Source organism: Manis pentadactyla, chromosome 1 (assembly GCF_030020395.1).
Source record: "Manis pentadactyla isolate mManPen7 chromosome 1, mManPen7.hap1, whole genome shotgun sequence".
Taxonomy (NCBI): Eukaryota; Metazoa; Chordata; class Mammalia; order Pholidota; family Manidae; genus Manis; species Manis pentadactyla.
Window position 1 is genome coordinate 114,359,220 of NC_080019.1, and position 27,854 is coordinate 114,387,073.

At 54.2% G+C, this 27,854-nt stretch overlaps 4 protein-coding genes across 15 annotated transcripts in view; 2 read left to right on the plus strand and 2 right to left on the minus strand.

The window, feature by feature from the left end:
* The first annotated feature begins 811 nt into the window (after positions 1–811).
* Positions 812–12,807, plus strand: VWA5B2 (von Willebrand factor A domain containing 5B2). 7 transcript variants are annotated; one of them, XM_057500557.1, is made up of 21 exons: positions 812–1,087; positions 1,330–1,572; positions 1,970–2,115; positions 2,212–2,382; positions 4,266–4,485; positions 4,666–4,823; positions 5,332–5,463; positions 5,700–5,824; positions 6,215–6,370; positions 6,756–6,866; positions 6,947–7,155; positions 7,252–7,363; positions 7,872–8,057; positions 8,897–9,080; positions 9,156–9,472; positions 9,975–10,164; positions 10,264–10,620; positions 11,336–11,473; positions 11,568–11,651; positions 11,730–11,968; positions 12,055–12,807. In XM_057500557.1, exons 1-21 carry the CDS (start codon positions 888–890, stop codon positions 12,601–12,603), a joined length of 4,227 nt encoding a protein of 1,408 aa, XP_057356540.1. In that variant the 5' UTR covers positions 812–887; the 3' UTR covers positions 12,604–12,807. The 7 variants fall into 7 exon arrangements, with proteins under 7 accessions (XP_057356540.1, XP_036731237.2, XP_057356542.1 ...); XM_036875348.2 differs by having other exon boundaries at positions 814–1,087; positions 9,159–9,472; XM_036875342.2 differs by having other exon boundaries at positions 8,897–9,472.
* Positions 12,808–12,949: 142 nt separating this feature from the next.
* On the minus strand, positions 12,950–18,589 carry ALG3 (ALG3 alpha-1,3- mannosyltransferase). Of its 5 annotated transcripts, XM_057500603.1 has the most exons (10): positions 18,510–18,525; positions 18,306–18,406; positions 16,022–16,121; positions 15,793–15,940; positions 15,527–15,687; positions 14,915–15,035; positions 14,311–14,516; positions 14,077–14,154; positions 13,339–13,482; positions 12,950–13,200 (listed from the first exon to the last, which is right to left on the minus strand). In XM_057500603.1, exons 3-10 carry the CDS (start codon positions 16,093–16,095, stop codon positions 13,038–13,040), a joined length of 1,095 nt encoding a protein of 364 aa, XP_057356586.1. In that variant the 5' UTR covers positions 16,096–16,121; positions 18,306–18,406; positions 18,510–18,525; the 3' UTR covers positions 12,950–13,037. The 5 variants fall into 5 exon arrangements, with proteins under 5 accessions (XP_057356586.1, XP_057356581.1, XP_057356571.1 ...); XM_057500598.1 differs by having other exon boundaries at positions 18,306–18,589; XM_057500588.1 differs by lacking the exons at positions 18,306–18,406; positions 18,510–18,525 and adding an exon at positions 17,803–18,249.
* A 122-nt stretch (positions 18,590–18,711) lies between these two features.
* Positions 18,712–27,854, plus strand: part of ECE2 (endothelin converting enzyme 2) — a 32,214-nt gene continuing 23,071 nt past the window's right edge. The window contains exons 1-3 of one of the 2 annotated variants that reach the window (XM_036875359.2): positions 18,730–18,968; positions 23,512–23,795; positions 24,305–24,773. In XM_036875359.2, coding sequence (XP_036731254.2) covers positions 18,773–18,968; positions 23,512–23,795; positions 24,305–24,592 — 768 coding nt within the window. In that variant the 5' untranslated portion in view covers positions 18,730–18,772 and the 3' untranslated portion in view covers positions 24,593–24,773. Of the gene's footprint in view, positions 18,969–23,511; positions 23,796–24,304; positions 24,774–27,854 lie in introns of those variants that run through there. The other variant, XM_036875360.2, reaches the window with a different exon arrangement.
* CAMK2N2 (calcium/calmodulin dependent protein kinase II inhibitor 2) lies at positions 26,137–27,538 on the minus strand. The gene is made up of 2 exons (XM_036875365.2): positions 27,151–27,538; positions 26,137–26,255 (listed from the first exon to the last, which is right to left on the minus strand). Exons 1-2 carry the CDS (start codon positions 27,317–27,319, stop codon positions 26,185–26,187), a joined length of 240 nt encoding a protein of 79 aa, XP_036731260.1. The 5' UTR covers positions 27,320–27,538; the 3' UTR covers positions 26,137–26,184.

Below are 27,854 nucleotides of genomic sequence, written 5' to 3' on the forward strand. Positions count from 1 at the left end.
CAGGGCTCCCAGACCGCCCCTTGGGAATCCTAGGAGAGGTTTTATAGACCTCCCTAATGTTTTGCAGCAAAACACTGTCAAGCTGTGAGAAAATTCTGCCAATAAGGAGGGACTTTTTTACAAGCAGGAATGTTTTCTCCTGAGGCAGTGATGGGGTGGGGTCACTGTTATGATGGGGGCAGTCAACAGCCAGTAGAATACTCTGCAGGCTGGAAGGCCTCACTTCCAAGACTGTGGGCAACTGAAGGTACCAGGGAATTATATCCTAAGGGGGCCATCTTGCCCACCCTTCCCCCTTCAGAAAAAGTGAGGAGATGGCACAGCTGTGATGGGAAGGCTAGCTGCTTGGGGGTGGGGAGAAGGTGCTGTAGTGATAGGAGATCCCTGCTTGGAGTGGGTAGTCACTGAAGTGATCACAGAAGCTGAACATAACTGCAGGGATGAGGAGGTTTCTGCAGTGATGAAGGAGCACTTTATAAAGGAAAGGGGCTGACTTCTTGGCAGGAATGGGGTAGGGGGTGTCCTATGGTTATGGGACGCTGGGGTTCGCTGCAGTGATGAGGGAGGGTCCCTGCAGTATAGAAAGCCTAGCCAGGGCGGGGGATGGGATGATGCTGAGAGAGCTAGGGTCACTGCAGTGCTGGGGGGCTGCAGAATGAGCAGCTCTCCTGCACTTGCAGGATGCCCCAGTTGCTGAAGGATGGAAAGGGTGGGGCTTCGGAGGGTCGATCCCGCATTGATGGGGACTGTGCGGCGGCTGCGACGCGGTCCCTGCACTGCGGTGCCCTGTCTGGCTCGAGCGACCGGGGCTGGCGCGGAGGCGGCACCGCGCCAGAATGTAGGGGGAACAGCAGCCCCGCCGCAGCGGCGGGCGGGGTGGAGGCGGAATGAAGGGGCGGCCTTTCCGAGCGGGGGCGGGACCAGCACCCGCCGGGCCGACGCCCCTGCGCGGACACAGAGCGGCTGCAGCTGGAGTCCGGAGCTGGTGCCCGCCAGGTACAAGGACTGCCTGCGTCCCGGGGCGCGGAGGCGGCACCATCCATCCTGGTGCCATCGTGGTGCCCAGAACTCCGCAGAGGACGCGACGGTGAGGCTGGGGCTGTCCGCGGGGAGGAGGACAGTCCCTAGACCCAGCCCGCAGCATCCCCTGACAGCTCGGCTGTGGGGGCGGCGGCGACTGCAGCGGTTCCCCGCTGCCAGATCAATTCTGCCGGGTGGGGAGAGGTGCCCTGGGCGATCCCACAGAATCGCCTGTCCCAACACCTCTCCCGGTCTTGCCTCCGAAGGACCCCCTCCTGTCGCTTCCCTATCTCGTTCTTCCCGACCCAGCTTGACTCTCCACTCCTGCCTGCAGCCCCTCTCAGCGCCCGGGGCAGATGAGGCGAGGGAGAGAGAGAAAGACTACGACCCTTCGGCTCCCCATCCTACCTCTGCTGTCCCTCACTGTGCTCGCGGCACCCAGGAAGACGCTGGCCCTTTAAACCCTTGCTCCCCACCCAGAGCATCTTCCACCTCTCCACCCGCGCTGCCTTCGACAGCTGGCTGCAGCGGGGAGCCCCGAGGGGCCGGTAGGTACGGGGGCGGCGGTGAGGGCCGGGAGCGGGTGACGGAACCGCTGTGACCCGCGCCCCCGCCTCTGGAGAAGCCTGCGGCAGGACTGCTGGGCGCCCAGAGCACCAGTTAATCATAAACCCTCTGCTCCCGCGGCGCCCGCGCTGCCGGGAGCTGGGCCCTGCCCTGGCTTCCCAGGTAACGGGCGAGGATGCCCATCTTTCCATCCCCTCTCCCGCCCTCCCTCCCACGCCTGGCCACCTGTCAGCCGCCTCGAGGCCCCTGCTCAGCCTGACGCCCGCTGCAGGTCCGCGTCCTAGAGCCTGAGTTAGATTCTTCCAACGGGCTTTCAGGAGGGCGGGATGGGGCGCCCTGGACTCACCCTGTGTACCCCTTCATCGAGCACCCCCTCCCCCAGGGGCATGATGCCCGGCCTGTACTGCCCCTCCAGCTGGACGCCGCTGCCCCTCACGGACTCTTGGGTCCGGGCCTGCGCCAACGGCCCCTGCCTCAGCCTGCGGGCCCGGCTCACCTACCACAACCCGCAACCACAGCCTGTGGACGGTGAGACCCGGGCGGGGCGCAGGTTGGTGGGGAGCGGGTGCCGGGCGAGGTCCGACGCCGCCTGTGCAAACCGCCCCTCCCCGCGCACTGCGCCAGGCGTGTTCGTGTACCCGCTAGCGGAGGCCGAAGTGGTATCGGGCTTCGAAGCGGAGGCAGCTGGACGTCGCGTCTCCTTCCAGCTGCAGAGTCGCCGCCGCTCTCAGGCCTCTTGCTGCACCGCGCTGGGCCCGGCGTTGGGGGCCTCAATGCCGCGCCGCTGCGCGCGGGGTGAGTACAGGGCGCACCCCCGGCCCCGCCTCCAGCCGCACTCCGGTTCCTGCCCGCTCTCCTTCCCATTCCTCCTTGTCCCTCTCCAGCCACGGATTTTTTTATTCATTGATTCGTCCGTCCCCTTATTCAATCAGTCGTGGACTGGGCACCTGATGTGCGCCAAGTGCTGGGACAGTGTGACTCACTCATGCTTGATTGAGGTTTGCAGCCAGGTAGACAGACAAAGCAGCCAGTTCACATTTCTCTCTCCCCATCTGGAGCATTAGCACCTGAGCCTGGGACGGGGTTTTGGTCATCTCCAAATCCCAGCATCTCTAGAGAAATGGGGCACCAAGGGGCTCAGTGAGTGCTGGGTGAGGGGACGGAAACCCATCCCTGCCTGTGCTAAGTTCTGTGGTTTGCACTTCATTCTTTCATTTATTTATTTGTACACTCATTTAATTCCTGCACATAGGATTTGCCAACCAGGTAAGAAGAGGGACAGAATCCAGTGCTCCTGAGAGTTGACATAAATAAGCCCAGCAGGTAGGTAGAGGCCAAAGTGAGCTCTGGGCTGAGGCCCCAGGATTGTTCCAGAAGGAAGTGGAGCTAGCATTTGACTGAAAGGCAGTGTGTGAGGTGATGGAGAGGAGGAGAAAGGTACTCAAGACAGGGGCACTGGTCTAAGGGAAAAAGTTAGGAGGTAACTTATATTGAGTGATAGTAATAGAATACCTCATGTTTATAGTGATTTACAGTTGACAAAGCCCAATCACTGGTACCACCTCATTTGAATCCAGAGAGGTATGTAATAAAAATGCTGTTCTCCTTCCCCTTTTTATAGGTGATGAAAATAATAGCAACGACCTGCTACATGTTGGATGCTTTGTATACATTCTCATTTATTCCTCACCATAATCTTTGAGATAAAGTTATTATGACCCCCATTTTTATAGATGAGGAAACTGAGGCTCCTCAAAACAGGAGAGTTACCAAAGGACAGACCTAGATCTCACAGAGCTGAGATTCTAAAGCTGATGCTGCCTGTGCCCTCTCCACTGTATCAGGCTGTCCCCAAGCCTCCCCTGGCTGGGATGGAAACCCCCTTTTCCCTTCTTACCTTCTTTCCTTCCATCCTTTTCTTCCCTTCATTTATTCAGCAAATATTTCTCAGAAGAATGGACAGATAAGATTATTGTGGGAAAGTGAGGTGAAGTAAGGCTGGGGCCAGACCATGCAGGGCCTTGACTGCCACTGTACACACTCAGCCATTTTTCCTTTAGCAGCAGTAACCCCCACAACTCCACCAGTCCCCCCAAAAAACCTATGATCTAAGTAAAATGGTGTACTTAGGAAACAAATGCAGCTTTATATCCTCTAGCCAGCTTCCAAGCATATTACTGCTCCTAAACTACTCTTAAGTAGAAATTTCTAGAACTACTTCTAGTGGGCAGTGCAGAGCCATGACTATTCACGAGTAGGGGATTTGTGAATAGGGTGGGTCCCAGGCAGGAGATGTCAGTCCACAAGGAAAGGTCCTTTAAGAAGAGGACGCCCAAGGGTTCAATGGGCTGGGACAGGCAGGTGAAGCAGGGCAGACTGTATGGGGCCCTAGGATTGGGGTGGTATGGACATGCCTCTTCTCCTCCTCAGCCATCCTTTAGCAGTGATGTCAATTCCCTGATGACAGCCAGATCCAACTACCACCAATCTGTCTCTCCTTCTGTGATCATTCATCTCATGCCTCCATCCTGCTTCACCAACACATTAGCTAGTGTCCTTCCAACCTCACAAAGTCCGCCTTGTCCAGGGTGACCTGACTCAGTGTATGTTCCCATACTTATTTTCCCCTGTATTCTCAGCTACCATCCTCCTCTGACTCCTTTTCTCACTCATCATAGGTCATCTTGTGCTGGATCTGGCCCAGGCCCGGTCCACACTGGTGCTGCCCACTGGCCTCATCGCTGCAGCTGGCACCATGACAGTGACCCTGCGCAGCAGCCGGGAGTTACCCTCAAGGCCTGATGGGGTACTGCGCGTGGCTCTGCCCTCTGTGCTCACCCCACTGGCCCCACCAGGCCCACCGGGGCCCCCCAGGCCTCCGGGGCTCTGTGACGACAGGTTGGGCCTATGGTGATTCTCTTCGTCCCTCCCTCGGCTTCTCTGGGTCTAGTACGGGTGAGGGGGCTTTGGCAGGGTGCTCTGGGAGATGGGAAGAGTGGGGAAGGTCTGGAGCCAGTCAGCCAGGGGGGTTAGGGGCCTTGGTAGTGGCCCAGTGACCCTCCTCATGCTCCCTTCCAGCCCCACCAGCTGCTTCGGGGTGGGCAGCTCTCAGGAGGAAGGGCTGGCCTGGGAGGAGCCAGCTGCCCCTCAGGATGTGTTCTCAGGCCCTGCCCGCTGCCCCGCCCCATACACCTTCTCCTTCGAGATGCTGGTGACTGGGCCATGCCTGCTGGCAGGTGGGTGCCCCTCCCAGCATAGCTGGGAAATCATTTAAAGCTCAGGGCTGGCAGGAACACAGGAAAAAACAAGACAGGGACCTAAGCCTTAGGAACTGCCTGTCTCACAGTGGGAATACTCCTGACCACGTCTACACACACTACCCCCTAGGTTTGTCAGTGTAACTTACTTATATCCCACTCCACTCACCACTGGGAAGAGAGATGCTTATGAGACTGGTCCAAGTGATAAAGTGGAGTTCCTTGTGCAAGAGGTGGAGAAGGATGCTATATCACAATGATGTATAACTCTAACCAGCCAGGAACAGAGCTGGGAATCAGCCTCCTAGCCCATGAAAGCAGGCAAATCCCCCCAGGTCCATCTGACCCTATAGATCAGGCTCTGAGAGCTGAGCTGAATCAGTCACGTTCCTTGCCACACACTGTTGTCTGGGTAGGTGATATTTGTGCTGTTGGTACTGACTTGGGGTGGGCAATCATCACTCTTCCCTGCCTCTATGTCCCTCAGGCCTAGAAAGCCCCTCTCATGCTTTGAGGGCAGACGCACCCCCTCATGCAAGCTCTGCAGCCACCATCTGCGTCACACTAGCAGAGGGCCACCGCTGTGACCGGGTCTTGGAGATCCTGCTGCACCCAAGTGGTGAGAGAATGGGGCACACAGTGGGTCAGCTCTGACCTGCTTCAGGACAACCTGGGTAGGATTTTTCAAGAACAGATTTCTGGGCCCCAAGCTAAAGAGACTTGAGTCATCTGTGAGGGTGGGCCCAGTGATATAGGGAGGTGAGAACTGCAGGGTCCTCCCCAGACAGTGGGATTGAACAGTTGGGTCCAGAGACAGGGAATTTCCTGATGGAGCTGTGTCCCCTTCCTCTTTAGAACCCCACCAGCCCCACCTGATGCTGGAGGCTGGAAGTCTGAGTTCAGCAGAATACGAGGCCCAGGTGAGGGCCCGCCGGGATTTCCAGAGGTTGCAGCGAAGGGACAATGATGGAGACCAGCAGGTATGGCTGCCTGGGGTTCTGGCCACCCTGTCTCACTGCTGGCTGCATTTATGCATGAGGAGCAGGTGATCAGCCTTCTGGTGGGATGGGTGGGGGCCTGTGCTCTCAACAGGACCTCTCAGTAGCTGCCACCACCATCCTAGAAGGCTGATGAGTATTGTCACAGGAGGGCCCACCCAAGTATCCCTGGATTGTATCTCTGATGATGGGGAGTAGGACTGACATAGGCAGAGGCCAGCCCCTCTGCCTTTGCCTTTATGTAAATGATGATACAAAGGTGCCCCCTCTGGGTGAATTAGATAGAAAAGATCCCCAAGGCTAGGTCCTGCTGCTGGCCCAGGTTGGAGATGCACAAAGCCTGGCCCAGGATGACTGGGGCTCCCATCTCAGGTGTGGTTCCTGCAGCGACGCTTCCACAAGGACATCCTGCTGAACCCTGTGCTGGTGCTGAGCTTCTGCCCAGACCTGAGCTCCAAGCCTGGACACCTGGGCACAGCTACACGGGAGCTCCTCTTCCTGTTGGATGGCAGCAGTGTAGCACACAAGGCCTGTGGGGACATGGTGTGGGCAGGCCTGAGGTGGGCTGGGGACAGCCTCTCAAAAACAGACACACACACCCCTCTTTATTCCTCATACTCACATACATCTCTCCCAGAGTCCAAAAGCCTCTCTCATATGTAATGCTACATTCAGTTGCACTTAATCCTAAACCCAAGGTTCCAGATACACCTCCAGAGTCACATATGCAAACGTCTCTCACGCACACTCAGTCTCCCTCTCACTCCAGGGTCTCACTCATGGTCTTTCTCACACACAGTCTCACACAGAGCCTCTCCTCAGCCAGCCCCTCATTTCACACAGGGTCTGGAGAAGGCAGGCCATCTGGTGTCCCCCAGGCCTGCCTCATGCTGCCCTCCCCGTCCTTCCCCAGGATGCCATAGTTTTGGCTGTGAAGTCACTCCCACCCCAGACGCTCATCAACCTGGCCATGTTTGGCACATCTGTGCAGCCCCTCTTCTCAGAGAGCCAGCCTTGCAATGATGTGAGTCTGGTCCAGGGATTTGGGGGCCTAGTGGAGATGCCTCATCCCAGTACGGCTCAGCCCGTGCCTTCTCTCTCCAGGACACCATGCAGCAGATCTGTGAGAGTGTTGAGACCCTGCCAGCTGCAGGCAGTCCGCCAGACGTGCTGGCTGCTCTGGACTGGGCCATGGGGCAGCCCCAGCATAAGGCCCACCCCCGGCAGCTGTTCCTGCTCACTGCTGCCTCACCCATGGCCACTGTTACCCACCAAACTCTGGATCTCATGAGGTGGCACAGGGGGGCAGCCAGGTATGGGACAAGCAGAGCCAGCTGCCTGAGATGGACCCCCACCCCCTACTCCACTGAGGCTCTCGAAGGTCACAGCTTCTTCCCTTCCCTCACCAGGTGCTTCTCCTTTGGGCTAGGGCCTGCCTGCCCCCAGCTGCTCCAGGGTCTGTCTGCCCTCAGTAGGGGCCAGGCCTACTTCCTGAGGCCTGGGGAGAGACTGCAGCCCATGGTAAGCTTGAGCCTGGCCCTGTTTCCTACTCCTGCAACACCCTGCTCCTTCTCCCAAGTTACACTGCGTCTGAAACAGAACCGTGTTAGGTCGTGGGAGCACCCAGACCAGGACTTCTCCCCTACTCCGATCACTCCTCTCCCTAGATGCCAATCAGGGGAGAAGCTGCTGTGGGTGATGTAGGAGGCCAAAGGTGTGGCTCACATAGCTTCTGACTACCCCGCAATCTTATTCTCAGTTTTGTCCTGGTACCAAGCCATATTCTTAAAAAGTCTTGCCTCACCTATGTGGCACAGCTCAGGCCAGCAGGCAGACCAAGTCCTGAGGACTGAGCACTCAGTCCCCTTGCTTACTCCTACCCCTATTCCTTCTCTGGACCTCAGCTTCATCCTCCTCCCCTCGGCCCAGGGGCGGGGCACATGGCATCAGCAAAGGGGGACCTTCCTGCTCTGTCCTCTGTGCAGCACATCTTTCTCTCCCATGTCCTCCCTCTGGCCACTCCTCCCAGCTGGTGCAGGCTCTGCGCAAGGCCCTGGAGCCCGCTTTGAGTGACATCTCTGTGGACTGGTTTGTGCCTGATGCGGTGGAGGCACTGCTGACTCCCCGGGAGATCCCAGCACTCTACCCTGGGGACCAGCTGCTCGGTTACTGCTCACTCTTCAGGGTGGATGGCTTCCGGCCACGTCCCCCAGGGGTAGGCCTGGGCTGGGGTGTGGGAGGGAGGCCTGAAGCCCCTGCATCTCTTCAAAACCCTTCTCCCTTTCCCTGTGCTGCTGTCCTGCTACCCTGCAGGCCTCCCCAGAGAGCACCCTGGACCCCCCCAGGTGACTGTAGCCTGCCCTTGTCATGAGGTCTTCCACTGAGTTGTCCCCTAGTGTTGCCTTTGGCTTTTTACCGAAGTTCCCAAAAGCACACAGCCACAGAGAATAGTGCCACCACTCGCTGTGAAGTTTTTCTCAAAACTTGCTTGTTACTTCACACGGTGCCCCTACAGAAAGCTCCATCTGGATTATTTCCTGTGACATTCAGGGACAGACAGAGCATAGTCTAGATGAAATCTCAAATCTCAACTCTGCTATGTACTGGCTATTTGATTTGGGGCAAGTCACTTAACCTCTCTGAGCCCATTTCCTCTTATGGATTTTATTCATAGGGTTGTAGTGATTGAAAGTGATAACATTCACATTCTTGGTAGAATATTTGACACAGAGTAGGAGTTTGAGAAATGATAGTTATTCTTATTATGAAAAGCTCCTCTCTAGAAGAACTAAGCATGCCTCCTTCTTTTTGATCATGAGAGCTATCTAATGGACTATTTGCCTTTTTATCTGGCTTCCAGGAAGCTCAGGGCCAAACCTGAAGCTCAGCCCCAGCAGCTCTATTGACCCTATGACATATGCTACTCTTTAGCACTAGGCTTACACTTTTGGTTTACCTTTACAGCTTCTTGCAGTGAGCCATTTTAAATCCTGCTTGAAAAGAGGTAATGTGTAACTGCGATCAGGTTTTTTTCCAGTGACTATCCCTCTCTAGGGCCAAGAACCTGGCTGGCAGAGCTTGGGTGGCTCTGTGTTCCCATCCCCAGAGGAAGCGCCATCTGCCACCAGTCCTGGCACTGAGCCCACTGGCACCTCGGAGCCTCTGGGAACAACCACTATGTCAGCGGAGCTGTCCAGCCCATGGGCTGCTGGGGACTCAGAGCAGAATGAGTGCCCAGGTATACGTGTGGCTGTGTTGGAGGAGGAGTGGGCAGTGGGGGAAACAGGACTGGGATCCATTCTCCTGCTCCCAGCAGGTGCTGATGCTCTGACAGACCCAGTCACAGATCCTGGACCCAACCTCTCCTCTGACACAGCCATATGGCACCGCATCTTTCAGTCCTCATACATCCGCGAGCAGTATGTGCTCACCCACTGCTCTGCCAGCCCTGAGCCAGGTCCAGGTTCTACAGGGAGCAGCGAGTCCCCTGGCTCCCAGGGCCCTGGGTCTTCCAAGGGCAGTATTCCCCTGGATCTCCCTTCTCAGCAGGGCTGCCGCAGCCTGGCCTGGGGAGAACCTGCAGGCTCCCGCTCCTGCCCCCTGCCTCCACCCCCACTGGCTCCAGTCAAGGTGAGATTCAGTTCACACCCATCTACCATGTACCTAGGAAATGCTGACCACTTGCTGTATGCCATAAATCAAGCAGTGGTTACTATTAAGTCTAGCTGAAGAGATAGATGTGTAAATCTATAATGATGATACCATGCAACACACAGTGATGAGCTAGGGACATGGTATTATGGGGGCTCTAAGTCCGGGTGACTAAACCTGTGTGAGGGAGTCAAGAAAGCAAGAGCCACATCTGGAAGAATAAGTAGAAGTTAGCCAGGCGAAGAGGGAGAAGACAGGAACAAAAACACAAACAAGCAACAACCTCAAGTGAGAAATAGGGCATGGAGCAAGATGACACTAGGAAGAGGCCAGAGGCCATAAGGAGTTGGCTATCCTCCAAAGGGTGGAAAGCAGCCATCCAAGGTTTCAAAGGGGCATATGGGCAATTGTGTATGTATGTATGTATGATGGCCAGGAGCTCTGTATTCCTTGACCAATGGACCCCACTTCTCACATGCAGACTGGAGCCTTGAGTGCTGAGGTGCTGGGTCGTCAACGCAGAGCAGCTTTGGCTGGCCGAAGCCTCTCATCGCCCCCAGGCCGGGTATACCCAGTCCCTGGCCACTCCCAGCACCCTTCTCTTGGTACAGCACCAGATGGGCCAGGCCCTGAGTCAGGGCAGCAGCGGGGACAGGGCCTGGACGACTCAGGTAAGGGTTGGATGGGGGCCTGAGTTCTAACACCAAGGAGGCCTTGGGGAGGGGCCCAGGTACCACACTGCTCCTGCCCTTGCCCTTTTCTCTCCCCAGGAAACCTGCTCTCCCCAGCCCCCATGGATTGGGACATGTTAATGGAACCACCCTTCTTGTTCACGGCTGTGCCCCCCAATGGGGAGTTAGCCCCTCCAGCAGTGCCACCACCTCCCCAGGCTCCACACTGCCATGTGGTGATCCGGGCCCTGTGTGGGGAGCAGCCTATGTGCTGGGAGGTGGGCGTTGGGCTAGAGACACTCTGGGGGTCTGAGGAAGATGGCTCATTGCCTCTATCACCCACTGAAAGAGAAGGTGCTTGGGACCAAGCACTCCATCGGCTGACAGCAGCCTCTGTGGTCCGGGACAATGAGCAGCTGGCTCTCCGAAGAGGGACAGAGACCATGGCTGACCAGGGTGAGTGGCAGAGGTATAGGTCTGTATGATCACCCTATACGTCACCTTGCTCACAAACAACTTGAAGTGATTCTCCCACATTGAGAAGAAAAAAATATTAAGCAGGGCAATAGAAAAAAGGGAAATAAAAAAGTTGGGGATGATGTTATATTAAAGATGCACTATGAGATTATTTGCCTTTGCAAGCAGGGAACCTAAAACTGGCAAAGTCCCTAGCAGCAAACACAGAGAGAATGATCTTCCAGTGATTCAGTGCCCATAACATAAAAACAAATTGGTCATGCAGAAAGACTGTTAAAATCAAATCGTTGCAGTAACCACACTCCAAATGCTTAATAGTCACACATGATTAGTGACTACTGCATTGGAGCGTGCACCTATGGCACATTTCCTCCACTGCAGAAAAGTTTGACTGGACAGTCTGAACTGAGTGAGTGGAAAAGGCACCAGTCAGTGCATCCTTTGGGTGGCGTCCAGGATGTTCAGTTTCTGTGTAGCCAGGGGGCCTAGCCCCGCTATGGTGGAGGGTTCAGCCACTTCTTGTCAAAGCTGGGGAATGTAAGCTCTCCCTGAGAAGGAACCCTACTCTGTTCAGTGGACAGAAGTGGAGAAGCTGTGGGGAGCACTGAAATTTTTTTCTGTAAAGTCCTCTGTAGATTGTGGGTGGTGGTAGTGCACCGCCTCCTGTTCAGCATGCTGCTCCTTGGTTTCACAGGCCGTGCCCGGAGGTCCTGGCTCCGAGCCCTTCAGACAAGCAAGGTCAGCTCTGCCCCCTCCTGCTTCACCTACCCTGTAGCTGTGGATGCTACCACTAGGGAAGTCTTGCCCTCCGCCCTGCAGGTGCGGAGCTCAGGTAGGGTCCTTCCTGGGTGGACCTCTCAGGTGCTGGCCCTCACCACATCGGCCACCCTCCCAGACACACCTCCCTGTCTCATATGCCCCTGCAGAGCCAGTCGAGCCCCCAAGCACCCTTCCTGCCTCTCAGGGCCATTTAGATACAGTGGCTCTGCCCACAGTTGTCCACTCTAAAGGTAACACTCAAATTTGGGGGAAGGGTTGGGAGCAATAGGCTTGGGGACCACCAATGGCACTGACTGGCTCCGTTACAGGACTTCAGGCAGGCTCTCTGGCAGGTGTCTGGAACCTGGACCAAAATAGCAACTCCAAGTCTGCTACAGGGAATCTTGCAGCCCCCACCAGAAATCCTCATTGCCTGCCCCTGCAGCCTCCCTCTAGGCTCAGCCTGGGCAGTGGCGCAGCCAGAGGTCCAGAGCGCCACAGACTCCGTAACCCAGGCCGGGCCAATGACAGCAACAGTGAAGGCAGCAACCATGACTACCTGCCCTTGGTGAGGACTCGGGAGGTGGAGGGTGGCACTGCCAGAGCCAGGGCGCTGTCTCAGCTCACTTCTCCCCCCACCTCCTCTCTCCTCAGGTGCGGCTGCAGGAGGCACCTGGCTCCTTCTGTCTGGATGCACCCTTTTGTGCAGCAGTGCACATCCCACAGGAGCGTCTGTGCCGAGCCTCACCCTTTGCTGTGCATCGTGCCAGCCTCAGCCCCACCTCAGCCTCATCTCCCTGGGCACTTCTGGGCCAGGGTGTTGGCCAGGGCAACAGCACCATGGCCTCCTGCAGTCCATCTCACAGCTCGGGTTCTGAGGGTCTGGGCCAGGTGGACAGTGGGCGGGGTTCAGACACGGAGGCCTCAGAGCGGGGGGATGGGCCAACCAGCGCTGATTTGCGGGGCCGGACCTGGGCCACAGCTGTGGCGCTGGCGTGGCTGGAGCACCGCTGTGCTGCTGCCTTTGGAGAGTGGGAACTGGCGGCAGCTAAGGCTGACTGCTGGCTACAGGCCCAGCACCTGCCCGATGGCCTTGATCTGGCCGCCCTCAAGGCTGCAGCCCGGGGTCTCTTCCTGCTGTTACGCCACTGGGACCAAAATCTGCAGCTACACCTGCTGTGCTATAGCCCAGCAAACGTGTAAGCACCACCAGTTGCTTAGGCTGGAGCCCCACAGCACACTCAAGTCACTGCCACCCAGGACTAGCTTCTCAGTACTGGAAAGGAGTAGGTTGGTGTCAGCCTGACCCCAGTGCTTCTCATCCCCTTCCGAGAATCCTGTCCTCACTGAAAGTGCCTGCCTGTGCTCTCTCCCACTCCTCCCACCCTATGTCCCTTCTCCTCCTAGCCCTTGCAGTGGAAGGGGAGAGAGCCACAGTCCCCAAATCCTATGCAATAAAGTGCCTCTTAGGATTGCCTGAATGAGTTCTTTATCTGCTGCATGCACGCCCCTCACAGCTTGGTCCAGACACTTCCAGGCTGCACAAAAGCAGACTTGATAAGGTTTATTGGGAAGGGTTCAGGATCTATCCCCATCCAGGATCCTGCAAATGAACTGAATGGGAAAAGAGGTGGATCTCAGTGCACTTTCTTGCTGTGCTGGATGCTCTTGGGGAAAGGCTGGGGGCCCAGCCAGAGCTGTAGCAGGATGACAGCATGGCATACGTGGAGGGCAACAGAGCTGCAGGACGTGGATGGGTATGTGTTCCAGGAGAGCTCAATGAGCCCCAGCACCAACAATCTGGAGGTGAGAAATAAGCTCCAGGTTTTGTCCAGTTTCTAGGCCTAGCCCTTCAGCCCACCCTCAGCCCCTCCATGGTCAGCCTCAGGACAAGGAGCTCTCTAGCCCTTCCCACTTTCCCACTGTCCCAGCCAGTACCTGAGCAGGTGTGTGAGCCAGCGTGCAGGTGTGGCCCACAGGAGGTAGGGCAGTGTGTGGAAATACCAGACGTAGAACTGGTAGTGGAGGGAGCGGCTGAAGCAGATGCCAATGAAGTTGGAGGTGAAGAGGGTAGAAATGATCTGTATGCGGTGGTCAAGGCCAAGGGGAGGTTCCAAAGCAGAAGGGCAAAAGTTTTTTGGTCAGACAGCCCCCTGGCTGTGCCATTCCTAGATGCCTACCTTTAGACAAGTATCTTAACCTCTCTGGACCTGCTCCTCAATCCAGTGTGGAGACATTAATACCTAGGGCTGTAAGGCCTAGTGAGTTTGAATCCATCACTTACTAGCTGTATGACCTTGGTAATTACTTAATCTCTTAAGGTCCTAATTTTGCCATCTATAAACACTGGATAATGAACATACCTCCCTATCTCAGGGTCTCTTGTAAGCTTTAAGGGTCAGAATGTATGTAAATCTCTTAAGATAGCACCAGGCAGAGGATGAGCACTCAGAATGGTAGCTCAATTGTATTTAGAAGACTAAAATGCACTTTACTATGCAAAGTGCTAAGCACTGTGTTTGATGTACAATGGTGAAGAGAGTGGCTTCAGTACATGAATGGGCCCTGTAGTTATTACTGGTACCTCCTCCTTTGTCCTTCCCTAGGTCACCACCCATCCAGGGCCCACCTGCACCTGGAGAGGTCAAGACTTACCATCCCATAATTTAAAGGATATGATTGGGTGTGAGGGGCTGGGGTGGAACTTTCCTTTTGGAAGGATCCTTCAGCAGCAACAGGATACTTTCCCCCGTCCTGGGGAGAAGCCATTTAAACATTTATCAAGCCCCCATCATAGGCCAAGCTCTAGACTTAACCACAGGAGCTCAACATCTCTCCCAAGCAGCCCCTATGGCCTAGTCTTTCATTCCTTCCCCCAGCTCTGCCCATGGCACTGCTCCCCTTTCTCACCTGTGCCACCTGCAGAGGGCAAAGAGCAAGAGTAGAGTAAGGTGGGCAGCTAGTAGTGCCAGGTGGAAGGCACGGTGGAGAAAGAGGGCCTCAGGGAGGAAGCGCCAGTTCACTGTCCAGCAGAAGAGAAACTGGCGGCCAAGGTCAAAGGAGCGGGACAGGTAGCCGATAGGGTTCTCCAGTAGGAAGGGCAGCCCCAGCACCACCTGAGGATGGGGGTGATGTCAGCAGAGCTGCCCAGGCTTCATGCTAATCACTGAGGGGGGTGTAGGTCTCACAGATTCTCTAATTCCTAGCAGGAAGCTAGCCCATCCCCACCCCAAACCCAAATCAGAGCCAGGGGCCAAAGAAGCTGAGGCAGCAGATAGTAACAGTGGTTTAAGTTTGGATTCACCAAAGTCATAAAAGGGCAGGGCTAGACAGGAACCATCTAGTCCAGCACCCTTACTTTACAGCTAAAGAAACCAAAGCCCAGAGGTAATGGATACCCAGCCCAGAATCAACTCCAAAATCCTGTCTCTTGGCTTTGAGAAAGTCTCAGGATGGAAGGTCAGACAGAGTGGCTTCCCCTTTATTAGAAAAGGGAAAGGGTGAGAGAAGGTACCTGAAGGAGAGCACAGATGCCCAGCTTGGGGAGGGCCCCACGGAGGCCAAACTGCATGAGGAGAAGGAATAGTAACCCAGGGGCGAAGAGTAGCACGTTCATCTTCACAGAGACTGCCAGGCTGGGGTGGGTAGGGGAGAAGAAGGATGAAGATTAGCTTCAGGGCTGTGCACTCCACCCAAAGGTGTACCTCCCCTTTGCACATCACCACAGCAACTCCTCTCCTCCCCACCCGCAAGTTCCAGGATGGGCCCACACTCAGAAGTGCTGGAGGGAGGGCAAAACAGCCTGGAAGGAGGCTGGAGGGTGGGGTGGGTATAGATACCTAGTCTCTATGCTCAGACTAAGCCAATAAATATATATGGAGTATTTAGAATGTGCCAGGATCAACTTCAATAACAGATGATGTCCGGAGGGAAGAGAGGATGGGAAGAGGATGGGAAGATGGTGGGAGTGAGGGGCTGGATGCTTTCTAGAACTCCTGGACCTACCGACAGAGCCCTGACTGACCCACAGTGTCTGGCCACTCCCTTATTCCCTCTGCTGGAGAAAACTGGGGAGAAAGCGATGGAAATACAGAGTGAGAGGGGGCCTGAAGGGAGGGGTGCTGACCTGAAACAGCAGCAGCCCCAGCCCCAACGCTGGGCCAGCAGGAGATTGATACTGAGGAAGAGCAGTGCCATGGCCACTGGGTCATTGAAGAGCCGCAGCACAAAGATGGAGTGGACGCGGTAAGAGGCGCAGCACATGAAGAAGAAGACAAAGGGAGGTACCTGAGAGGCACAGTGGGGAACAAGGTCAGCTCATAAACCCTGAGCCATCCCCACTTCCCAGACCTTCCAAATTAGGGCTCCCTGGTCCTGGTAGCAGGGACTCACCTTGCAGGTCTGGTGGTAGATCAAGAAGACAAGCAGCAAGGTGGCCAGGTAGAGTACAGCAAAGATATGCTGGGCCATGCGGATGTCAGTACCCCGGTCAGTAGCATAGTATAGCCCCATAAAGATGTACACAAAGCCAGCTGGGTATCTGAAAGATGAGAAGGAATGTGAGTTTGGGTCAGGCTACCCAGCCTACTATGTCCTTGTTGAACTTCCTCATCCCACTCACACAAGTGGTCCAGTATCACCCTGCAGTTGGGTATAGTCATAGGTGCCATTGATGACGCCCTCTACCTCAGCCATGTAGGCCTTCCAGTCAATCTCTGTATCTGGAAAATAACAGGACAGTGTGGTTACTTCCAAGTTCAGAATTTGTCTGCCCTCCCACCCACACCTCCAGCCCATCAAAGCAGAGTTTCAGCTCATGCCCAAGACTTCCACCACAAAACCTTATCTAACTGCCTATCTGCATTCTCTGGATGAACACAGGCATCTCAAACTTAACATGTCTGTAACTGAACTAATAATCTTCCATTCCAAATCTGCTCCCCTTCCTGGGTTCCATGAATAACACCATGAATCTCCCAGCTGCCCAAGTCACAGACATAGGTAACATCTTTGATACTTCCTTCTCATTTCCAACTGCCAGTCACCAAGTCCTGCCTATTCTTCATCCAAAGTATCTTTCCTATCTCATCCTTCTCTGCTATTACATACTCAAATTTGGGTCTAACATAATCTCTAGCCTCAGTGAAGCACTAGCTTTCTAATTAGGCTCCCAGCTTTTACTTTCACCCCACCATAATATATTTTCCACCCTGCACCCGGACAGCTCTTCTGATAATAGAAATCTTATCAGATTTTCTACTTGAAAACCTTCAACGATTCCCCAAGGTCCTTAAGATAAAGATCAAACTCTATTATTCCCATTCTTAGAAGAGGAATCTATGAATTAACAAGTAGCTAAAGATCAGTGAGCTAGATAGGGTAAAGTTGAGATGGGAATTTATTGAGTCCTAAATTCTTAACCACCATGACAACTATCTCCTTAGCATGGCTTAGACCCCTTTAGTCTAGTTTCAATTTCTGCAATCTCATCTCTCACTATCACCCTCACTTCATTTCTATGTTCTAGCTCTAAAAAATTTTCAGTTCCTCAAAGGAATCGGCCTCTTTGGACTGGGTTTTTGTTACAGGACCATCTCTGCCTAGAGTGGTCTTCCTCCTCCCTTTTCTCTTTCCTCAACTGGCTAGCTCTTACCTTTCAAGGGGGACCCTAGGAAGTCTTCCCTGACTCTTCAAGTCTAGCTTAAGTGACCTCCTGTGTCCTTTATAGCATCCTGTCTTAATACCATCACGATGAATATGATGTTATAATTTTTTGCTAATTTATCTTTGTCTAGTCCCACGCACATTTCGTACTTCAATGTGTCCATCGTTTTCACCAGTGTCCCCAGCACCTAACACACTGTTAGGCACATAATAAGCACTTAACAAATATGTGTTGAATTAATATCTCTAAGAAAGCCTTAAGCCGTATCTAGAAAGCAGTCTGGAAGGCAGCCACCAAAAATGCCAAATGGACTCAAGAGGTCACAAAATGCCATTGTTGAGAAGACTTTTAAGACCTCAGAATTGAACAGTCGAAAAAAATTGAGACCCAGCAAGGGGAGTGATGTGTCTAAAGCCCCAGAGTCAAACAGCAGCAGCAGTACATCATCTCGGACCCAAGTCTTCTGACCTCCAGGCTGATTTACCTTCTTAGCCTGGCAGGATGTATGTTTGGGGCAGACTGCCGATCTCTGGGGTCTTCCCTTCGGTCACTGGGGAAGGATTAATATCTGATTGGGTTTTCTGCAGAGTAGGCTTGGAACTTGGGTAAAAGATATGGGTCTTCAACTGATGACTGAATGGATCTGGGGTCTGGGTTTCATCTGGAAATCTGGGTCCCAGTTTGGGTAGGGGGTTCGGGTCCCCTTCCCGACCCTCCCTACCCCTCGGCGCACTCACATGCCACCCTGTGAATGACCCAGAAGGTGATGCCCACCTCCGCCAGGCAGAGGCAGGCGGCCACCAGCAGCGTGTAGCGAGGCTCTAGCAGCAGCAGACGCCTCTCTTGCCAGGCACGCCGCAGCCACTGCCCGCAGAGTCCTGCTGCCCGAACGGCGGGACCAGCCCGGCCTCGTTTCCGCAGGCCGGCCGCCATCTTGACGGTGCGTCGCTGGTGGGAGCCCGCTATCCCGGAAGCCCGACACATCGGCACTTTAAGTTCCGCCCCCCTCGTCAGACAATCCAGCGTACTGAGCGCCGAACAGTTACCAGGGTCCTTACTTACTCCTCTAAATTTACTTCTTTCACATCTGCCTACCTGATATACTGCACACTCCCTACGAGCAGGAATAGACTTACTCCACAGTAAGTCTTGGACACACAGACGCTAATAGGGATAGAACGTTTGCCTAGAACAGCTACTTTCCTGCCGGTGCTCTGCCTCCGCCCGCCCAGCATCTTACTTCATTTGTATGAAGTATGTTTCATGCCATTCTCTCCTGGAGGGCAAGACCTGCGTCCGCGCCCGTCCCGCCTCCTTTCAGAGCCGTCTGGGTGTTCAAAACTGGGAAGAAATTAATCTTTCGTTAGTTTTAAGATTTCGTAGTGGAAGGAGCCAAACTGAAAATATGAAAGGGGGAAGTGATGAGCCGAGTTGAGTCTGACACCATGAGCGCGGCAATCAGAAGTGTCTGAGCAGTACAGCCAGAGGATTCAGGGTCTGGACGATACAGTTTTCCCCACCGGAGGATTCTTAGAAGGACGCTTAGTAGAGGACGGAAGTTCCACGTGTTTATGTTGAGCAACTGCAGATGGTGGGCGGAGACACAAAGACCACGCCTCCTACATGCCACTACCCCGATTGGCTGCATAGGGGCATAAAGCCCCAAAGGTGGAGGCATTCTGCCCTGACAGCGCGGCCGTTGCAGTCATGGCTTCTCCAGGTACCCTGTTACCCCAGCCAGAGTTACCAAAGCAGAACTGCGGGTACCGTGAGGTCCAGTACTGGGACCAACGCTACCTGGACGCGGCTGATTCTGACCCCTACGAATGGTTCGGCGACTTCTCCTCCTTCCGTGCCCTCCTAGAGCCGGAGCTGCGGCCCGAGGACCGTATCCTGGTGCTAGGTGGGTAGTCCCGGCGCTGCCCGGCCCTGCTGGATCTGGTGGGACCGGCCTTGCGCTATCCGCTTTTCCCGTGTCTGTCTGCCCATCTCGGAGAACGCCCCAGTTGGGAGTTAAGACTCAATACCTGAAGAATCTTGGCAGTGTTTAGCCAGAGCCACAGGAGCCAAGAAAGTCTTAGTCCGGGGACCCCCTGGAGAAAGACAGTCTCTCTGAGTGTGAGCTTGGTAGGTGACCCACGATCCCGTTCCGGACCCTTGAGAGGCAGCCTTGAGCACTGGAGAGCTCAAAGGACCTAGTTCCAAGTCTGAACGCTAGTTGACTGTGACTTAGGGTAAGTCAAGAACCTGTTCTGAGCTTCAGGTGCACTTCTTGGAAATGGACTGCGAGCTTATGTCGGATAATATACATGCAGGAACCTGGGGGACAATGCCTAGCACTTTTCTCTTTGCGCCCCTGGGCGCCGGAAGCCATTGGCACGTAGAAAGAATTGTTACTCTTCGCACCCTAACTCAAACTTGGTCCTATGCCCCTTGGCAGTGTGGGTGAGGACAGCGTCCTCTGAGGCCGTAGGGGAGATCGCAACCTAGATTGGTGTGATTACCCAAACAAGAAGTGTGGGGACGCAAGGTTTGGCTCCGAGAGGTCCAGCTGCCCTCTCTGGGTTCTCTCCCTCTGCCAGCCTTGCGGGCTCTAGTAAGATTAGTTTGAGCGACAGATTCTCTTCCAATTATAGTTTTTATTTTGGTATTTGTAAAAGCATGCATATGTTCAAGTGAAATATTTTATATGTATAAAAGAGACATCTGTAACACAGCACACATGTAAGGTATAAATAATCTAACACATGTGTGTGTCCAACTCAGTTTGAGAAATAGACCATTCTGGGGATTAGAAAGGAAGTGTAACTTAGTGCTTAAGAATTTGGACCCTGGAGGCAGTTAATTATGTTGGAATCTTAGCTGTGGAATACTGGACAAAATACTTAAACATTTTTGTGCCTCCATTTCCTAACCTTAGAAAAACAAGAGTACTGATTTATTGGGTTTTTTAAATGATTGAGTGAATATGAAAGATACCTAGAACAATGCCTGGCAAAATAAAAAGCCCCATGTATATTCAAGGTTTTCTCTGTGTTCCCCCAAACCTCTTCTACCATAGATCTGAGTTTTTCAAACTTTAGTGTCCATCAAAATCACCTGGAAACTTGACCCCACTCTGAGATTCTAATCTAGGTACAGTCTAAAGTGGGTCTCAGGAATATGTAGTTTCAAAAAGCCCACAGCTTGACTCTCATGCTGGTGATTGGCAGAGTAACACTACCTTAAAAAAAATCTGACTGAAAGTTATCCTTTTCTGTATAGAAAGGAGGAAAGTGTAAAATCAGAAAGAAAAAATGCCCAAGCTCTAAGAACAAGACCCACATCTTGGAGAGTACCCTATGTTACATTCCACCTCAAAAAACCTAAGTTGACCACCTGGTAGGTGCTAGGGAACCTTTCTAATTTATTTAATCCTCATGACAACCCCTAGAGGTGAGTGATAAGTATTGTGAAATTTATTCTAGATTAGGGTCAGTAAACTTTTTCTGAAAATGGCCAAAGAGTAAATATTTAAGACTTTGTGGGCTCTATAATTTGTTGCAATTACTCAATACTGCTGTCATAGTGAAAAAGCAGCCACAGTCAATACATAAGTGAATGAGAATAGCTGTGTTCCAGTAAAACTTTATTTACAACAATAACAATAAGCTGGATTTGGTGACCTCTGCTCTAGGTCATTGTGTCAGGTTGGGTTCCCCAGAAGCAAATCCTAAAATGAGGGTTCATATCCCAGTTATCTATTAGAGAAGTGCTCCCAAGAGAAACTGGTAAGAGAATGAGGGAAAGGGAAGATGAAGAGGCTAAGCAGGATTGTGATCACAGGTGAAATTTCCCTGAGGATAGTTTCAGCCTGTAGAGTCACAGAAGCAAACTGTCAGAAGCAAACACATGCCAAAACCTTGGGACACTCCAAGTGATCTGGTCAGAGCACTGATAGTGTCCACTACTGTCATGCAACAAGGAAGGTGAAAGAAAGGTAGCATCTGACTCCAGAGCTTTATTTCTCCTGCTGCACCACACTGTTGAAACTGATAAAATGACTTAACTGAGAATTGTGGTCTAATGGTCATATTAATATAAAGACAAAATGTCATGACCAAAGGTGAGTGGGACTCTTGAAAACTGGGAGATAGTTTAGCATAGTGGTTTAAGAGCTCTAGTTCTGGTGTGAGGCCTGTATCCAAATTCTGGCCCTACCACTGACCATATGACCTTGGGAAAATTCCTTATCCACAACTGAGGGCAGCTGCAATTTCTCCATCTAGAAAAACAATGGTAATAATAGTATCTTCTGTGTGGAGCTACTATGAAACTAAATTGAGATAATTCTTATAAAGTGCTTGCATAGTACTCAGTGTTCAATGAATGTTAGCTATGATTCTTATTATTGAAAATAGGAGTCAGAGAAGCAGTTTACCCAGGACTTTTCAGAGGAACAGAGTGCCCAGCCTGAGGACTTGTGTGTCTGATTTCTGTGGCTAGAATATCCTCACAGCAGATAAATGCATATGGTTGTCCCAGCTTTGCCATTATTACATGTGTCTGAGTTCTCTCTGTAGGAGAGACTCCATGCTCTGTAGGAATCTTGTGCTCATAATCTAGCTTCAATTTTTACTTCCTATAGAAGAAAGAAGGGACTGACCAGAGGACTGACTGTCGAGTCCCCATGGTGGCTGTTTTTCTTGTGGTAAATGAGTTTGTATTCTGGCTTATACCTTATTCTCATGATATTGGGCTAGCAACCACATAGCTCCAGGCTCCCATGTAATGGCTTCTTGGATCCAGCTGGGTTCTCCAGGGCTCTGCTTCCCTAAGGCCCTGCACAGGTATGTAGTGACCTTCCCAAGCCCAATCTTAGTTGCTAGCCCCAAGTCACTGAGGCAGCATGATCAGAAACCACTGCTTTATCAGCATGACTGGCTCTGTGGTCAGGTTTTGTTCTCCCTTTATCCTTAGTAAAGGTCTCTTGGAAGATGCCATTCTTGTACAAAGGAGAGCAGAGGAAGGAAATTTGGGTTTTTCCACAGTGAGCAGAGCTCTCCAGGCATATGAAGTCTGGTGTAGGGTGGTGAAAGGATTGTGGATCAGCAAATCCAATGGGATTTCAGCCCAAACTGAGTTAGGGTCTCCTGGTCAACCACCCTCACCTCCCATCCCACGTGGTGTATTTACCAGAGCTTGTTATTCCAGTGAGAGGGAGCATGTATTTGGTTTCCCCAGGTGAGATAATAGTCTCCCTGAGCCACAGGGCCTGAGGACCAGCCTGCAGCCTCTGAGCCAAACCCTGCTAGATTAGGGCTATCCCAACAGTTGATCTTGTGATCCAATTAGGGAGGTGAATGGGGATTAAAGGTAATCTAATTCCAAGAACTGGAGATCCCCAAGTGGGGCCACTAGAGCTGTTGTCCAGCCCCATTCTCAGGCTGAGACCAACAACAAGAGGTTCTGGGAGAGGCCAACAGATCTTTGAAAAAAGTCATGCCCACTGGACCATGAGTCCACATCCACTCCTCTAATTGCCACCAGTTCTCTCTCCATACCCTGCCCTCTTCTGGACTGCTTTCCAGGCACCTCCCACCAGAGTGTTAGGATTTTTCAAGATTCTGATTTGTTGTCAGGTTCCCTGAAACCTTTGGCCAACCTGCTGGAGGTGGGGACAGGGGCCATCCTATGTGTTCTCACAGCCTGTCCCTACTAAAACACTCCTCCCATTACATGGCAATTGCCTGATTGCACATCTGTTTCTCCCACTAAAGCCTGAGCCCCTTAAAGGGGTTATTCATCAGCAGAACCCAATATGTAGTGCTCAATATAGACATCAAGGAATTACAAGGGATCAGCTCTACTGTGTCCCCACCTAATTTCCCCTTCACTTGTTAAGTCTGCCTTGGAAACCAAAGTAGGATAATAACCCCTAACATGAATCTTCCCAGGGCTGACACTGTCAGAGGTTCTCAGAGAAGCTAGGGATTAGAATAATACTAGTATTATCCTCATAATTTTGGTCCTCTTGATGCCAATGTTATTCCCACTCTGAGTTTGAGGAAACTGAGGCTTAGAATTGAATGACTTGCCATGGCACATGCCTTGCCATGTGACTAGGAATATCAGAACTCAGATCTTTGAACTCCTAAATTCAGAGCTCCTTCAGCTATTCTCCATCTCGCAAGTAGGCTAGGTATTGTTATCTTCACTTTTCTGAATAGGAAATCCAAATTCCTAGTATATAAACAACTTGCCCTAGTCCACACAGCTAGGAATGATAGAGCCAGGCATGTACCCAGGCTTGTGTGATTCCAAGGCTCATGGTCTTTTCTATACCATAGCACTTCTTCCTCAGTACAGAAGGGTTTGAACTGAGAGAAAATGGGCCAAGAGTGGATGGATAACTGGAGAGGGGAGAACCAAAGCTAACCTAGCCATTTTGCCACCCCACATCCCAGGCTGTGGGAACAGTGCCCTGAGCTACGAGCTGTTCCTTGGGGGCTTTCCTGATGTGACCAGTGTGGACTACTCATCAGTAGTGGTGGCTGCCATGAGAACTCGCTATGCCCACGTGCCCAAGCTGCGCTGGGAGACCATGGATGTGCGGGCACTGGACTTCCCCAGTGGCTCCTTCAATGTGGTACTTGAGAAGGGCACACTGGATGCTCTTTTGGCTGGAGAACAAGATCCCTGGACCGTGTCTTCTGAAGGCATCCACACTGTGGACCAGGTGCTGAGTGAGGTGAGGGAACTCTGAGAGAGGAGGGCAGACCAGAAGGTAGGGATGAGAGGTTGAGGTTTCAGGAGATTGAAAGAATTGAGAAGCCAGAAGGAGGCATGATTTGAAGCAGGTGGTTGGTCACCCTCAGGATTGTGGTTACCTGAAGGAAGGAGAGGCTTAAGATGGGTCAAGATTATAAGGGGCTGGAGTGGTCAGGTTCACAGGGGCTGATGATTGGCTACTGGGTTGCCATAGGGATGAAGTAGCCGCCAAGTTCTAGACAGGTAATGCAGATTGGGAGGGTGAGCCGTTGGCAGGAAAGCAGTGCCTCTTGTACCTGACATCACTCCCATGCTCCTACCTGTCTAGAATTATAGCCCTATCCCTATGGAATGACCAGGGGCAAAGAACTGCTCTTTGCCTGAACTACTGGATGTAGAGTAGTACCTGGGAGGGTAACTGGGGCAATACCAACCTTTGAGAACCTAGAAATGCACTCCTCACCAATGGCTTCTCTGTCTGCCTTGCAGGTGAGCCGGGTGCTGGTCACTGGGGGCCGCTTCATCTCACTGACCTCTGCTGCCCCCCACTTTCGGACCAGACACTATGCCCAAGCCTGTTATGGCTGGTCTCTGAGGCATGCAACCTATGGCAGCGGTTTCCACTTCCATCTCTACCTCATGCAGAAGGGCAAAGAGCTCAGTGTGGCCCAGCATGCCCTTGGGGCCCAAATCCTCTCACCCCCCAGACCTCCCACCTCACCTTGCTTCCTCCAGGACTCAGATCATGAGGACTTTCTCGGTGCCATTCAACTGTGAGGCCAGAAGCGTGGTCCTCCAGCCCTCTCTGCCTTTTGCCCTGGGCTTCTCAAGTAGTTGGAATTCCTGACTCAGGGATTAGGGCTGGGTCCAAGGTGCTCACATCCCAGGAACCTCATGCCCAACACAGAGCTGATAGGAGCAATCCCACATGAAACAATACAGGCCAGCTCAAACTAGATCCCAGATCCCTAGTTTCTGGCTTCCTTAACTTCTTCCCTCACCATACTGAATCAACAGTGATTCATTTCCAGGGTCAAAACTCAGCATAACCCTTCAGCAGGTCAACCACACTCAGCGACCTGCATCCTGGGGCCTGTTACTGATCAACACCACTACACTGGGACCAGTTCCCCCCACAACCCAGATTTATACACAGGAGGCTGCACACTTTAAATCAAAATGGCTTTTTGCTTCTGACCCCAGTTTCACCAACTCTGGTGATTATCCTGCTTAGGGTGTGTATTTACTCAAGGAGGCTACATTGATAACGATGTTCATGGCCAGGCTGGCCAGTCTGTGTTTACTTGGCAACCCTTCCCTGCCAGCAACATGCACCGGAGTACCTGCCCCCTTCCCCAAAAGGTATTGGAGCCACTTTGGCCTGGCTCTGGGCAGACCAAAGCAGCGGCCACACACACACACACACAGGGAGGTCTGTGTTTATTCACACACTCCTGGTACAGTGAGGATGGAGGAACATTTACAAAGGGCACCCCTGGGTTGAGAACATCTCCAGGGCCACAGGTGTCATCCAGAGGTGCAGAGCAGTCCCCATTTGGGTTCCCAGAGGCAGGACAAAGGGGTCCAAGGTAAAATCAGACCTGGCCCTTGGAAGGTGATATCTTGAGAGAAGGGGTTTGCCAGAGAGCTGCCGGGGGTCAGGCCTGGGCAGACTGGCCATGTGGTTGGTTACCATGTTAGGGACTTGTCCCATCCCAGCCTCAACACCCGTCCTATCTGCCAGGCGCAGAAGAGTGTGGCCGAGACCATGTGGGGAGGGCACGAACCATGAGAGGCGCCAGTAAACAAATAATCGGATATAAAAATACAAATGTGCTGAGGAAGTCCCTTAGAAAGAGGCTGAGGCTGGGGTCACGCCAGACGGGTGGAGGTGAGGAGCGGGCTCAGGTGGGTGGGAAGCTCATGCAAAATACGCAGCCAAACATCCCTGGCTGCGTGCGCGGTCCGACACCTGCAGGCTGCCGGCTCTGCAGACCAGAACGGCCGGAGAGGGGCGGGGCAGGGAGCCGTGCGGGAGGGGGCGGGCCGGGGGCTGAGGGCCGCGGATCTCCGTGTCCGTTCCGGTGCGTGGGGTCGGGCTGCGGCCCGAAGTTCTAAAGTGCATGAGCGCGGCGGCGGGCTCCGGGCGGGTCCGCGCCGCCGCTACCGCCGCCGCCGTGGTGCTGAAGCGGACAGCTCCGGGGTGTCTGGCGGCGGCGGCAGCGACTCTCACCCGGAGGCTGCGCGGCCCTGCAGCCCCCGCCCGCGGGCGCCTGGGCCGGGGGGGGGGCGCCGACAGCCGCATCGCCGGCCCGCGCTCGTGGCCGCTGCGGGGCTGGGCCCGGAGCCTGCCGCGCGAGCCGGCGCGTCTACACTCCGGACGGTGGCTTCTCCCCCATCCCTTTCAGCACGTCGTCTATCCGGTCATCCTCGATCACCACTGCGCAGGGAGAAACCGCGTCAGCCGCGCGGCCTCGGGGGGCGGCAGCGAGAAAGGGCCCCGGGTCCTCGCACCCCCCTCAGCTACTGCTGGTGGCCCAGCGACGCCCCTCGGATCCCCGTGCTACAGTGCCCTCCTGATGCTGACTCAAGCCACTGCTAAACCCAGCTCCCACAGACCCTTCCCCGCCCCTCCCTGTGGAAGAACGCCCCCTTCTTCCAAAGGCTCCAGCCGTTCATCGTCCCAGTCCAAACCCTCCCGCCACCTGAGCTCTCCTCCATCCGAGCTAATCTGGGACCTTCTGCTTATGCGGTTACCTCTCTTCAACCCTCACCTCACAACAGAACCCCCTCCTCAGTCACAATCTCCAGCTTGTCCAGCCTTTTCCCCAACCCAGCTAACCCTCTTGCAGCTTGAGCCCTTTTCCCAGTGCTGGTATCAACAGCTCCCCTCCCCATGCAAACAATCAGGACAACCGAACCCCGGCTCCCCCTGCTCTCTTTCCAATCGGACGTCCCTCCCCACCCGAAGGTTCTTCCGTAGCGTCTACCAATTCAACGTTTGATTCTGAAGAAGCGACTGGTTGTCCCACGTTCCCACTTTCAGGCGGCCCCAAATGCCTGGGCGGTCCCCTCCCCCTCGCCCGGGTGCCAGGGCTCTACTTCCAGAGGTGGCGAGCATCGAATCCGGGCCACTGCGCTCCCGGGAGAGGGGAAGAGGGGGACACAACACTGCAGCGGGGTCACCTCCAGCCCCCAGCAAGCACCGGCCAGCGAACGACTGGCTGCGCTGGTCTGCGGCAAGAGCTGAGCGCGCTTGGCGGGGAACTGCAGCCGAGGGGCGCCCAGTGGAGGATTTCTGGGTCAAGCGGCTACTCCGGGCCCCAGCCGCATACCTCTCTTGGCTCGGCCGATCTGGCCCAGCTTGGGGGGTCGCTTGGCTTGATTGCCCGCGAAGAAGGAGTTGGTGTCCTGCAGGCGGCAGCTGAAGGAGAGGTCGGAGCCCTCGGGGTCGGCGGTGAAGCGGCCCATCTTGTCCTCACTGTAGGGCAGGATCTCGGACATGGCGGGCGCGGGGTGGGCGCGGGACTGCGGCGGGGCTCGGGCGGCGCGCTAGCTGCCGGACCGGCCCTAGTTCAGCAGGGAAGCCGGCGGAAAGATGAAGTCATGCAGCATCCGGGGCTGCGGAGCCAAGCGGGGCCTCCTCCCCCGCGCCTCCGCCTCCCGGGCCGCTGGACAGGCGGCGGCGGCGGTGACAGGGACCGGGGCGGAGGCGGTGCGCTTGGGGGCGGGCGCGGGGGTGGCGGCGGCGGCGAGAGCGGAATGACGATGAGCGCCCGACTGCCGCAGAGCGCGGCGGGCGGGGCGCGGTGGAGGTGGGGCGGGCACCGGCCTGGGGAGAGAGGGGAGGCGGGTCAGGGGTGTGGGGGTAGCGGGAGCGCGCCAGGCTCTCGGGGTAGGGTAGGAAGCGGCAGTGGGAGGGTCCTGTCCGCCGGCGGGAGTGCGGGCTGGGCAAATAGTATGGGCCAATGGGTTCAGGATCTGGCGGGAAGATGCGAGACTCAGGGAGGGGGAGGCGAGAGCGAGCCCAGCACCGCGG